The sequence below is a fragment of the Mus caroli genome, unplaced genomic scaffold (genome assembly GCF_978045245.1).
Source record: "Mus caroli unplaced genomic scaffold, Mus_caroli_1 scaffold_5, whole genome shotgun sequence".
Classification (NCBI taxonomy): Eukaryota; Metazoa; Chordata; class Mammalia; order Rodentia; family Muridae; genus Mus; species Mus caroli.
This window is the reverse complement of record NW_028227260.1, coordinates 29,151,983-29,165,147: the sequence shown is the minus strand read 5'-3', so window position 1 is coordinate 29,165,147 and position 13,165 is coordinate 29,151,983. Positions and strand designations below refer to the sequence as shown.

The following is a 13,165-nucleotide window of genomic DNA, read 5'->3' as shown; positions in this document are numbered from 1 at the left end:
ATGAAAACAGACAAGAACAGATATAGCCATGTAAGGAATTCATTGTAGTTGGTGTAGTTGAGGAATTAAGGAATAAAACTACCGGGGATCATAGAGATAAACCAAGACATCCTGTCACAATGAGCCACAAAATTGATCTCAAATACAGAACCTAACTGAACTGTTAAATTTTCTATAGTAGAAAATTAAGTATATAAAATCTTCCAGTTTCAGGGCTGCAGTCATGGCGCAGTGGTTAACAGCAGGTCCTCTTATAGAGGACCGGAGTTCAGTTCACACCACCCATGTCAGACAGCTCAAATCCCAGCTCTAGGGAAGGTGATGCTATCTCTTCTGGCTTCAGCAGGCACTTCATTCACACGGATAAGCTCAGACTCAAACAAGTACATCTACACACAGAAATAAGATCTTAGATTTTGTTCCCAGTTTCCATTAACCGATTTCTTCTACATTATGTTCTTGTGTTAATGTCATAATTGAACTATCATCTTCTCTCAGTTCATTCTGCTATTACAAGACCTATTGACCTGAATGAACTTTGTTGCTATTTTGTTTCTTAAAGGAACAGGTAGCAATTTGATCAATGTCAGAATCATTACTATCCTAGCTTATATAGTTCATTGATCTAAGAGACTACTTATTTCCTCAAGCTTGCTTCAGTCTGTACTGTTTCTTGAAGAAATCTCAAAATGTATAAAAAGAAAAGGGCCTTTACCCCAGCAGACCTTATGAGACAAGGCTGTACATTCTGATCCTATTTTTAAAAACCACTATTCTGTAGGCTGTTTTGTCCTTACAGAAGCCTTTCAGTTTCATGAGGTCCCATTTTATTAATTGTTGATCTTTGTGCCTGAGTTGTTGGTGTTCTGTTCAGGAAGTTTCCAGTGCTAAAGGGTTCTACACTATTCACCACTTTCTCTTCTATCAGATTTAGTGTATTCAGTTTCATGTTGAGGCCTTTGATCCACTTGGACATGAGTTTTGTGCAGGGTGATAAATATGTATATATTTGGATTCTTTTACATGCAAATACCCAGTTTGTCTAGTACTATTTGTTGAAGATACTTTTTTTTTTTTAAGCATCGTATAGTTTTGGCTTCTTGGTAAAAAAAAAAAAAAGTGTCCATAGATATGTGGATTTACTTCTGGCCCTTCACCAACCTCTGACAGTGAGCTGATATCCAAAATTTATAAAGAACCCAAGAAACTAGACATCAATAAACCAAATAACCCATTAAAAAATGGGATACAGAGGTAAATAGAATTGTCAACAGAGGAATCTCTAATGATTGCGAAGTACTTAAAGAAATATTCAACAGTGATCAGGGAAATGAAAATCAAAACAACTAGGAGTATAGGGCATGTGGCTGATGCCACCAGAAAAAAGGTGGAACATGTTCAAACCCTGGACATCTCAGAGATTTGAGATAGCAAGAGTAAAGCTAAACTCCCTCCCTGTTTCCATGCCTACTTTGGGCACATAACCATGATCCCCAACTAGGTGATCAATGGCAGTGACTTACATTGCACGGTGCCTGGAATACTTGCCCATGTAAATTCAGCATCACTAGCATCTTTGCCTCAGCTAGTAAAATGTATTTACCCCACCCCCAAATCTCATTCCACCCCCCAAGGTTCATATAGTCCCCGTCCACATGGAATAAAGTGCACAATTTATTTCACCAAGGATCTTCAGAAACTGGCTGTTTTTACTGACGTGTAACACTTGAGGGAAGGCTCTCTCCCATGAAGCACTCATTCTTGGACCTTGGACCTATTAGATTGGCCAAGGCTCTTCCTTGCTCACAGAGGCTCACATCAGACTGCTGGCTTCTGACATTACCCTGGCTGATGCCACAGCCACATGGGCACCCAGGACCCTGGCAACCTACCCCACACTGACTGCCCAAACCTTTTTATTCCTGTTCTAAGAGATGTAATACACCTGGCATTCCAGGCTGGGCTGGAGTCCTATGGACTCTATTCCTCCCAGACTCTCGTTTACCTTCCTCTGTCTAGCATACAGTGATGCCTGACATGGAAGAGGGAAGGGGCAGGCTACAGATCCCATTCATTGTGGACTTTGCCCTGCCCTCTCTGACCTGGTGTACAGGCAGCACCTGGGAATGTAGAACCACTTAGGAGATTCCATCTTAGAATTGATGAGCAATTATTTATTGCTAGTGGTTTTCTTTGATTTTTTAATTTACATTTCAAATGTTATCTCCACTTTCCCAGTTTCCCTCCCACCCCAAAAGCCACTATCCCACCCTCCCTCCCCCTGCTTCTATGAGGGTGCCTCCCTCACTTGTCTACCCACTCCAGCCTCCATGCCCTCACATTCCCCTACACTGGGGACCTTCTATCCTTAGAAGGTGGAACAAAATATACATGGGAGGAAATACAGAGACAAAGTGTGGAGCAGAGACTGAAGGAAAGGCCATTCAGAGACTGATGCCTCACCTGGGAATCCATCCCATATATAGTCACCAAACCCAGACACTATTGTGGATGCCAAGAAGTGCTTGCTGACAGGAGCCTGATATAGCTGTCTCCTGAGAGGCTCTGCCTTACAGAGGTGGATACTCTCAGCCAACCATTGGAGTGAGCTCAGGGTCCCCAATGGAGGAGGAGCTAGAGAAAGGACTGAAGGAGCTGTAGGGGTTTGCAACCCCATAGGAAGAACAATAGTATAAACAAGTACCCCCTGGAGCTCCCAGGGACTAAACCACCAACTAAAGAGTACACATGGAGGGACCCATGGCTCCAGCCACATATGTAGCAGAGGATGGCCTTGTTGGTCATTGATGGGATGAGAGGCCCTTGGTCCTGAGAAGGCTCAATGCCCCCAGTGCAGGGGAATGCGAGGTCATGGAGGCTGGAGTGGGTAGGCGAGTGAGGGAGCACCCTCATAGAAGCAGGGGGAGGGAGGGTGGAGATAACATTTGAAATGTAAATAAAAAATCAAAGAAAACCACTAGCAATAAATAATTCCTCATCAATTCTAGCCCTAACATTAAATAAATTCTTATTTCAAAAAGTCCTTCCCTGATTCAGTCTAATAAAGATCAGCACTGAGAATATTCATGTGCACAGTTTTGTATAACAATGATACAGCTCATATGTACAGAACTCACTTTAGTTACTGGGCATTTAAATCTTTAACCCCAAATTCACGGAAGTGTGTGGATATACTTGGATCACATCTTTCAAGAAATAATTGCAGGCACAAACCTAAACCTAAAATTAATTTGAAGAGTCATTTGGACTGCATTTGCTGAGTACTAATGAAATAAAATGCTTCTCTAAATCGAGTTCAAGATTATAATTATTAACTTCCCCACACTCTACATTAACTATTTTTGATGGATTTTAGTTGCAGTTGAAGCTCCATTAACTTTAGTGACTTCAGAACTATCCCAAGCCGAGAAAGAGATCTTAGCTCAAGATAGTAAGATTTAAGTGACTGTGTCACTGACTTGAACGAGCAATTGGGAGATTCTTTCAACAGTTTATTGTTTGTAATACTTGAAATCCAAGTTTGTAGTACTTGAAATACAAATCAAAATATATTTTTTTGTTATATATCTCTTTAATAAGCTTGACAATTCTTTTCAACACAAGGTGAGTCAATATAGACACTTTTTATTTCTTTTTTTTAAAAAATGATATGTCTTATTTTAGAGGGAAACAGTTAGTTAAAAAGGTACGTGGACACAAACTCTTGTTCTTCATTATTTTAAGTACATACAACTCAAGTTACAACCTGCTCCTCTAAAATATACAACTTCCTCCTGTAACAAAAATAAATTAACCTTGTAGTTGAAAAAAAAGAACTATTTGGCATAGGTCTCTTGAGAGAACTTAACAAACAGGTCAGGATTTGGTTTGACTGCACAGAGGAAAGCTCCCTAGAACAACCTGGTCCAACTGGAATGCTATTTCTGAACTTGTTCTGCTCCACAGTGGGTCAGCAGGTGCATGGGAAGACGCTCAAGACAGTGACAGCCACAACCACTTACTCCGAAGTACTCAAGATTTAATTCGTGGCATCAGGAGAACAAGCTGAGCAGTTTTTCAATCCTGGAAAGTGGGTAGAAAGCATAGAACAGGTACTTCAGTAGGAGCAATAGCACACAGTATCAAGTTAGGAAGGTGAGAAAACATTGTCATATGTACAACACTTTCCAGGAAGGTGAGAAAACGTTGTCATATGCACAACACTCTCCAGGACAGCGAGGACCACAAAACGCACGCAGGCTACATGGAAGCTTCTTCACTCTCTGCTATTCTCTTGAGCAGTAAACCCAGGCCCCCTTTGGCCACTTGCAGGGGTGTCTTTTCTTCTTTATTCTCAATGTAGATACTTGCTCCTTGAGTCACGAGAAATTTTGCCTCTTCCACTCTCTCCTCATCACAGGCTAAGTGTCTAAAATCGGGGATAACAAAGATTAATTAGTCACTACCACTTCTACAGAATAGAGTTTCCATTCCAAAATGCTTATCACTGGACAGGGCCAATACTGGAAAGTTATTTAATCATGGAAGGGAACTCAATTGGCATGAGAAAGATTGTAAATTAAAGTTAACTAGAATAGCTATGCAATACCAGATCATAAATCATAATCCTGGTCCGATTAAAATAGATGATTGGCTCTTACATGCTAGCCTAAGGCACAACTACCTCTTTCAACAGAGATGAATGGTAATTTACTCCAAATACATCCGGTAATAATAACTCAGGGTTAGAATTTAGCGATGTTTCAATTTATGTCCTGCCTCTATAACAATTCATGCAACTTGCACAAAAATAATTGAAAAGATTGATCTCGCTTGATCAGTGTATCTACATTGACAAATCCTGGTATAATTAGCACTGTTTTACAGTAAAAATTGTCACAGAGGTTAAAGTTCTCATTATGATGGGAGAGTTCAACAGTTAACTGCTTGATGAAAGAAACCAACCTCTGCCAGTCACTTATACAGTTTGACAGGCAAACTATTAGGCACTTAACACAGCATTTTCTTTAAAACATCACAGTAATCTAGAGAGGGAGAAATTATTACTATATTATTACAGATGAGGAAATTATGAGGGAGGAAAGCTAAGCTTCTTAATATTTGTAGTTAATGTAGTTGAAAATGGCAACATCTATACTGAAGAACAATATCCACTGAGTCCTAAATCCCACTTTCTCCCAAAGGCCCTATGCTATACAACCCCTAGACTTATTTCCAGACAAATGTGGTTAAGTCATGGAGAAAATAGTTAGAATATTCATTTTAAAAAGTCACATGGGCCTATAAAAAAGATTTTTAAAGAATAAGAAAATAATACTTTTCTTGGTCTCTATCAGGCTCCTCCACTTGTTTGCAGAAGAGGGGAGGAAGGACTACAGGAGGCAGAGGGGATAGAGGCCACCAGAACATGACCCTCTAAATCAACAAGCAGGGCACAGATGGGCTCCTAGAGACTCAGTTACAGGGCCTGCAAAGGGCTGTACCAGGCCCTCTGCATACATGTTATGGTTGTTTAGCTTGGGTTTTTTATTGGACTCCTAACAGTGGGAGTGGGTGTGTTTCTGACTCTTTTGCTTGCGTCTGGGACTCTCTTCCTCCTTTTTCCTCCTTGTCCAGCTTCAATATGAGGGTTTTCACCTTGTCTTAGTGTATCTTGTTTTGTTCTGTTTGGTAACTGTCTCATAGAGGACTGCCTGCTCTTTTCTGAAGAGGAAACAGAGGTACGGTGAACCTTGGGGAGAGAAGATGAGGTGAGGAGGTGGGGAGGCGAGGAGGGCAAACTGTGGCTCGGATGTATTGTATGAGAGAAGAATCTATTTTTAATTAAAAAAAAATACTGTTTTTGTTTTAAGTCAGGATCTCCCTATCTGCCCTTGGCTACCACAAGAGCTTACTATGTAGACCAGGCTGGCCTTGAATTCTGTCTGTCTCTTGGCCTTCCAAGTGCTAGAATGAAAGGCATACACCACCACAGCTGGCCAGGTTTGTTTGTTTGTTTTTGTAAACAGGGTCTTACTATGGAGCCCTGGCTAGCCTGAAATATAGACCAGGCTGGCTGGAACTCTCAGAGATCTGCCTTTCTCTGCTTCCCCAGTACTGGTATCAAAGGTATGTGCCACCATGCTCAGCCCCTGAAAACAGCATTTTAAAAGGCTGTCTTAAAGTCAGAGGGGGGAAGGCTGTATCTTATTCTGTACTACAAAAAAAGACCCAGAATTTCTGATTCAAAGTGGTCATTATTCAACAAAGGAGAAAAGTAGGTATGTAAAAAAAAGAAATCTATCAAGGTAAAAGTTGGTTTCAAGTCATCCACATCAATAAATCCTATGTGGATTTTTAAGTCTTGGATTAGAGAAAGCTTTCTAGTTGTGATGGAAATTATAGGTTTGGCTACATAGCAATTGATAACTTCTGATAGTTGAAAACTCATGAATAAAGAGACAAACTGAGAAAATATTTTCAACTGATATGGTATAAATCCTATTTTTCCTCTGTCAAGAACACTTAAAATTCTGACAAAATGAATGAATTCTTCTAAAAGGGAACAGAAAGATTTCAAAACTTACAATTTAGGGATTAATACATTTCAAAATCAGTAACAAAAATGTAAGTCTTGAACCATGAAATGTACAACACGAGGGTAATTTTGGTGCTGATGGGGAGGTAACAGCTACTGTCAAGATGCTGTTGGGAGGGAACAGGGGACAACTCCTCTGGAAGCAATTTGTCTTGAAAGCTGTGTATTTGTTTTGAAACAATCATTCAATTTCTAGGACTCTAAACTAAGCTCACAATCCACAATCTGCACAAAGGTTCTGAAATAAATTGGCCAATGTCAAGGTGTCCTTAGTTAAGATAGTCAAAAGCTCAATGATGTTTAAATAACCAATATCAGGAAAGATTAAGTCATGGTACATTCATAAAGTGGGATTGCAAGTGGCAATCATAAATGTTCTAAATGAATTTAATGATGTTGAAAAATGCTTACAATGTGCTATGAGATTCAAATATAAAATTACTTATATGACCTCAATTTTGCTATTATATGCTACATATACATAGCTGCATATAAACAAATGGAAGGAAATACTTTAATATAATATCAGTATTTTTGGGGTGGCAAAATGATAAGCAATTTTAATTATTGTCATTATGCTTTGGTATCCTTTCAATTTTTTTTTGCTCTCAGCATGTATTGCATTTATAGTCAGAATGGAAACGATTGCTACTTCTCACTTACAGAGGAGTGTTACCCTCAGTGTCTTGGATGTTTGTGGATGCTTTGTAGAACAGAAGAATGTGAACCATCTTCAAGTTACCCTTCGCTGCTGCCCGGTGCATTGCTGTAGCATCGTAATGGTCCTTCGCATCTGGGTTAGCCCCACCTTCTAGTAACATAACAGCAATCTGGAAAGGACAGCAAGAAAACAATGCAGAAATCTGTTTTTCTGTTCAGGTTTAATACTCAAAGGAAACAACCACGGGGAGAGACCCATACCTCATGCCTATTCTTCGAAGCTGCATAATGGAGTGGAGTACAGCCATTTTGATTGACAGCATTCACATGTGCACCTTTCACCAGAAGGGCTTTTACAATCTCATCCCGGCCAGCGGAGGCAGCAATATGAAGAGGAGACCAACCTGCCTGTATAGAAGGTGGGTTTTTACAAAAGCCACGGTGGAAAAGGGACGGAAGTATGAACATTAATATGCATTCAAGGTTTACAGAGTTGTGTGAATAATTTAACAATACTCTCCTCCCATTCAACACTGAGCATTGTGGGAAAGCTGGAAACAAAAATGTACGGAAAAGAAAAACTAAACTGGAGTCACGGCTCGGTGGGTGCTGAAGAGCACTTTCTGCTCTTCCAAAGTACCAGGGTTTCATTCAGGCGGCAGCTCACAGTGGTCTGTAATGCCCATCTCTGGGGAGCTGAGGCCCTTTACTGGCCTCCACAGGCAGCTGCACAGAGATGGCATGCACTCATACATACACAGCAATAAAAACAAAGGAAGTCATTTAAAAATAGCCACAATCCTGTAACACAGGTATGGCATATTAGATTAATTCTAACCCATTTTCTCCCATACAATAACTTTTAAAAATAAAAACGAAAATCAAGAGTATATGAAGTTCTGCGAGGTGTGTTTTCCACTATTTCTACTTACCATTATATTGTGAGAATTTTTCTGTCATCCTTTGGAATGACAGATTGAATATTAACTTAAAGTATGTACACTATGCACTATTCAATCATTTTTCCATAAAATTGTTATTTTCTCTTATAAACATTACTTCAGTAAATATCTCTGAAAATTAATCTCTGTCTATAAAACAGGTGCCATTCCCAGTTTTCTGTAAGCTTTATCTTTTTTAAAAGGATTTACTGCATATATATATATATATATATATATATATATATATATATATATATATACCAACATGGGGTGTCAGCTCCTCTGAAGCAGGAATTACAGGAGGTTGTGAGCCACCCAACATGTCTACTGGAACCAAACCTTGGTCCTCTGCAAGAGCAGCAAGCACTCTTAACTACTGAACCATCTCTATAGCTCCTACAAGTCTTATCTTAATAGAACCAATATCATTAGAATAAATGGTTCTATATAACACACATACACTTAAACCTTTATTATTCTGGCAATATTCACCAACAATTTCAACATTCAATGTTTAGTCTTTTAAACTTCACAGTAATAAGCCCTGACCTGTATTCTCACCCTGAATTATAGTTTCATTAGCACTCTAAAAGAATGGCATCATTAATCCCGTGCCTATTCACTAAGGTCATATTGTAACTTCTCCCTTATAAACCTTACAATTTTGTTTATGAGCTTAATATTCAGGCTTCAGTAAATACAAGGCTGGCGTCTAAAGATAACCCAGAACTTATCAATGTTGCCTAGTACTCACGTCATCTTTATCATTCACTGGCACTCCAAGTTGCAGCAAGAATTCAACAATTTCTGTATGGCCAGCTGAGCATGCCCAGTGCAAAGCTGTTCTGCTGTCCTATATGGGAAACAGGGGAACAAAGCTGTCAACAGTGTTCAAGACAAATAGGCAGAAAAAATACTGATGCTGGCAAACCTATAGTAAGAAATGGAGAGCACCAGGTCATCAGGTAGGTAACCGTCAACCATGTTACTTGCTAGCATTTGGGAAGCCAAGGTATTAGTAACATGGGGCGAATACCATCCATGAATATAAGAAGTTCTGGGCAGGATAGTGATGAAAGCTTTGGTTCCAATACATTGGCAGAAATGGAGATTTGCGGTTTACAACGCTTTTGCATGCCCTTGTGAAACAGTGCTACTTTTCTATGCATCATTTCTTTTGACTTCCACCATTCTACATGGTGCCTACTATCCCCCATTTAACACATCAAGAAACTAAGAGTACTTCACATAAGCAACTTATCCAGGGTCATGCAATTTACCCATGCTCTGTGCCTATGAAATCTCTATGACCACCAGACTTCAAGTGAGAGGCTCTACAGAGAACATGTGAATTTCTGTTTTGTTTCTGATCTTGCTAGGTAGCCCACATTAGCTTGAAATTCTCAATGCTGCTCCTCCTGTGTGCTAGTATTACAGGCATATGCCACTATATCTGCTGAACACATGAAGGTTACAGAGAATGAAATGAGAAATGTTTGCACAAATAGTTGAGAGTATTTTATAACACACCCCACAGAATCAGTGCAACAAAATTATTTTTTTTTTAAGTATCATGATTCTTAAAGACAGTTCCTATTTGTGCCTATTGCTGTATTTCTTAGTCTTGAGTAAATATAAAGTGACGGTTGTATGTGTGTATAGTGTGCGTGTGTATGAGTGTGAATGTGAGTGTATCAGAGTGAATGTATAAGAGTGTTTGTGTACGTACACACACACACACACACACACGCCCAGCCTTTAAATGAACTTTAGCCTTTAAATGACACTTAGGGAGTTGCCTGTTTGGGAGGAGATGCTGTTGGTACCCAGGAAGGGAGCTAGCTGGAAGTCTCACGGCTGTGGACCCTTGTGGCCTTCCTTGTCAGTGTCCCCAGTCAGCAGTTCAACTTTATGAAAATTTCAAATACACATAAAATAGAGGAAATATGACAGTGATCAAGTGCCTATTACTTAGACTTAACAACAACCAAAATCTTGCCATATTTACTTCTAGATTTTATTACTTGAATTTTCTTTTAAAATATTTTATTTTCCTTTGAACTGTGTGCATGTGGATGGGTATGGGCGTGGGGAGGCCACATGGGCGTGGGGAGGCCACATGCAATGAATCCCCCTGCAGCTGGAGTTACAGGAAGTTGTGAGAAAAGGAAGTATATGTTCTTAACCACTGAGCCACCTCTTCAGTCCTGCCGAGGTTTCTTTAAAACAGAATCCTAAAGGCCATGACTGTTTACCTCTAATTATTTCAGCACCTAAAAAATAAAAGTACTTTCGTAAAACAAACAAACACAAGATCATTATTGGACCTTTTAAAGTGACATTCCTTAACTCTTTGTCATGGGTGGTAATGCAAACCTTCCAGAACTTGGGAGGCTGGACAGGAGGATCTTCATTGGAAGGACAGCCTGGATTACATAGGGAGATCATATCGTAAATAACAAAAAAAAATTACATAAAGTAAAAATAAAAATAACCCACTTAAAACCAATAGTCTCCTATAAGCCCCCAGGTGGTTTAGATCTGGATGCAAATAAAGTCTATAAATTGCATTTGGTTGTTGTATTTAACTTCTTAATCCTGATTAGCAGTCTCTTTTATGTCACTGACTCCTTAGTTTTAGTGGATTAAGTCTTAATACACGTTATTAAATTTAAACCACATCACCAGACCATCACAAGAGCAAACGCGGTGAACATAGGGGAATTCTACTGTTGAGTAATAAAGGAAAATTCCAGAAAAAAAAAAGTCTCTTTGAGTTCTCTTCTAAAAGAGACAACATGGAAGTTCTGAAGTATTATGTACTGTCTTACTAATGTTTAACACTTGTCTCTCAACACAGAAGGCAATCTATGATTTGGAAAGTCACAATAAAAACCTGACACTTGTTGGTCTGAACAGAAATACTTCCCAATGTCCATTCTCTTTTGTTTGCCACAGTTCACTCGCCCCACATGGAACCCCATTCTTTCTTCAGTGTAAATCACCTTCCCTTCTATACAAAGCCCTTCCCAACTATTCCTATCATGTCTTCTCCTTCTATGTTCTGAAATGATGTAAACTTCTTTCTGGGGGATTTAAAATATGTAATAAGACATGTGCCGTTATTTCATTTATGCCTGTTTTTTTCCAGCTCCTCTCAAACTTCCTGACATACACAAAAAGGGCATTTGGTTACTCGTGGGCCACTGACTGGGATTACAACTAAAGAAAAATCCACCTAACAAGCTTTCTTCACAAATCTCCATCGTGCTTTCTCTTAACTCTGGAAATTTCTGAGAAAAGCGGTGGGTGTTCTAGAAATATATGAAATTCAGCAAGCTTAGCTTCCCCTCCCCACCCTGTCCCAAAGTCTCTGAGGGGCTACAGTTGGACCGGGAGTCGTGTTTTAACCCAAGGCTACTAAAGGGAGGAGTGGGCGGGAGGAGCGCAGAAGTGGCCTCACATCAAGTTAGGACCAGGAAGCCATGTAGGGCTTCGTTGACACCCGCTGCTAGGCGACAAGCCCTCAGGCTGGTTTACCTGATCAGTTCTAGTAGCCAGAGATTTATCAGCCAAAATGCGCTCCTTCAACTCATCCAGCTTCCCACTGTAGGCCAGGTTACAGATCATTACGTTAGACACACACCCCTCCATTTCGCCTTCCCAAGACCTCCGCGAAACTCAAGCCCCGCCCACTCGCATTTCCTGTTCCGGCGACCAATCAAAGAGCTAGAAACTCTCCAATCACTGATCTCTGTTTTCCTTGTAGCCCCGCCTATAGCCTGGAGCTTCTGGGAGTTGCAGTTTGAAAGCAGATTCAGGCCTGGAGGCGTCTTTGGAAGCCACTCAGTTCCGGGTCCTAGCAAAGTGGAACTACAAGTCCCAGAATCCTTAGAGGAGGCCGTAGTCAAGTTGCCGGTGGAATTGGCCCAGGATGACAGCTGGAGAATGGAGTCAGGTAATGGGAGCGGCTTCTGGTAGTACTGTGTGAAAAAGCTAGGGTGGGTGGTCTTTGGTGGGCCAGTAAGTTGGCCACATGAAATAAAAACTGTAGCAGAGCAAGAGAGTTTTGGGATCCTACAGATCTTGTCCCTCGGGGCCCTCACTTGCAGTGGCAGGCGGAAGGGACAAAGTTGGAGCAGAGTACTACCTCTGAGCTTGAACCATTGACTGTAGCTACCCTCCCCCTCCCTACCACTGTCTAAGGAGTGGAAAGAAGCACAGGCTAGTTACTCTGGCATTCCTCCGGAGTGGCATCAGAGTAAGGCTCTGCTACAGCACAGGTTATACATGACACCATACAGAGGTGATGTGCCAGAATGATGCTAAAGACAGGGTGTGATGCGATAGGAGCCACTAGATACCTAAGAGACCTCAGTGAGTAACAGCGGTCACCTTAGGGATACCAGGGTATATGATGTTGTCACTTTAATAACATGGTAATGGCAATTACATCGAGACTTTGCTAGATTGCTAAGCTAACGATGTGGATTTTTTTTTAAAAGGTGAATTTCCAAATAGTGCTGCAGCAGAAGAGATGCAAGGCTTATCTTTTATAGAACATATCAAAAAAGACATTAGAAAAAGTGTTAGATATATATTTTTAACGTGACTGATGAAGTTTGTCTCCTTTGTTATGGTATAGAACAGGGCTTAGCAAACTTTTTATATAACGCCAGATCATAGTTATTTTAAGCTTTGCAGGACAGATGATAAAACCAAGTCGAGAACACAAGTTATGACAAATGTTAATTGATGAAATTCTGGATATAATAATAGTGGAATATGTGTTTATATAATGCTTTTAGCTTTTTACAATTTTGTGTGAGTGTGTTTTCTGCCTGCACGTGTGTCTGTACACCGTGTGAATGTTGGATCCTCTGAGATCTGAGTTACAGACAGTGTGAGTTGCCATGTGTGTACTGAGAATTGAACTCAGGTCTTCTGGAAGAGCAACCAGTGCTCT

The 13,165-nt window shown here is 40.3% G+C and overlaps 2 protein-coding genes across 3 annotated transcripts in view; one reads left to right on the top strand and one right to left on the bottom strand.

Moving 5' to 3' along the window:
• Window positions 1–4,018: 4,018 nt before the first annotated feature.
• On the bottom strand, window positions 4,019–11,900 carry Psmd10 (proteasome 26S subunit, non-ATPase 10). The gene is made up of 5 exons (XM_021153465.2): window positions 11,740–11,900; window positions 8,954–9,052; window positions 7,520–7,666; window positions 7,262–7,428; window positions 4,019–4,429 (listed from the first exon to the last, which is right to left on the bottom strand). Exons 1-5 carry the CDS (start codon window positions 11,851–11,853, stop codon window positions 4,261–4,263), a joined length of 696 nt encoding a protein of 231 aa, XP_021009124.1. The 5' UTR covers window positions 11,854–11,900; the 3' UTR covers window positions 4,019–4,260.
• Window positions 11,901–12,065: 165 nt separating this feature from the next.
• Atg4a (autophagy related 4A cysteine peptidase) overlaps window positions 12,066–13,165 on the top strand; it is an 86,096-nt gene continuing 84,996 nt past the window's right edge. Inside the window, exon 1 of one of the 2 annotated variants that reach the window (XM_085838000.1) lies at window positions 12,066–12,157. In XM_085838000.1, the coding sequence (XP_085694126.1) occupies window positions 12,148–12,157 (10 nt within the window). In that variant the 5' untranslated portion in view covers window positions 12,066–12,147. The remainder of the gene's footprint in view (window positions 12,158–13,165) is intronic. The other variant, XM_085837998.1, reaches the window with a different exon arrangement.

What these genes read in the sequence shown, in the direction of transcription:
- Psmd10 (XM_021153465.2), bottom strand. Translation starts at nt 11,853, where the DNA reads ATGGAGGGGTGTGTGTCTAACGTAATGATCTGTAACCTGGCCTACAGT. An exon ending in TGGCTACTAGAACTGATCAG is followed by an intron (nt 9,053 to 11,739) that starts GTAAACCAGCCT and finishes TTTCCCATATAG; the next exon opens with GACAGCAGAACAGCTTTGCA. An exon ending in CTTCGAAGAATAGGCATGAG is followed by an intron (nt 7,429 to 7,519) that starts GTATGGGTCTCT and finishes TGTCCTTTCCAG; the next exon opens with ATTGCTGTTATGTTACTAGA.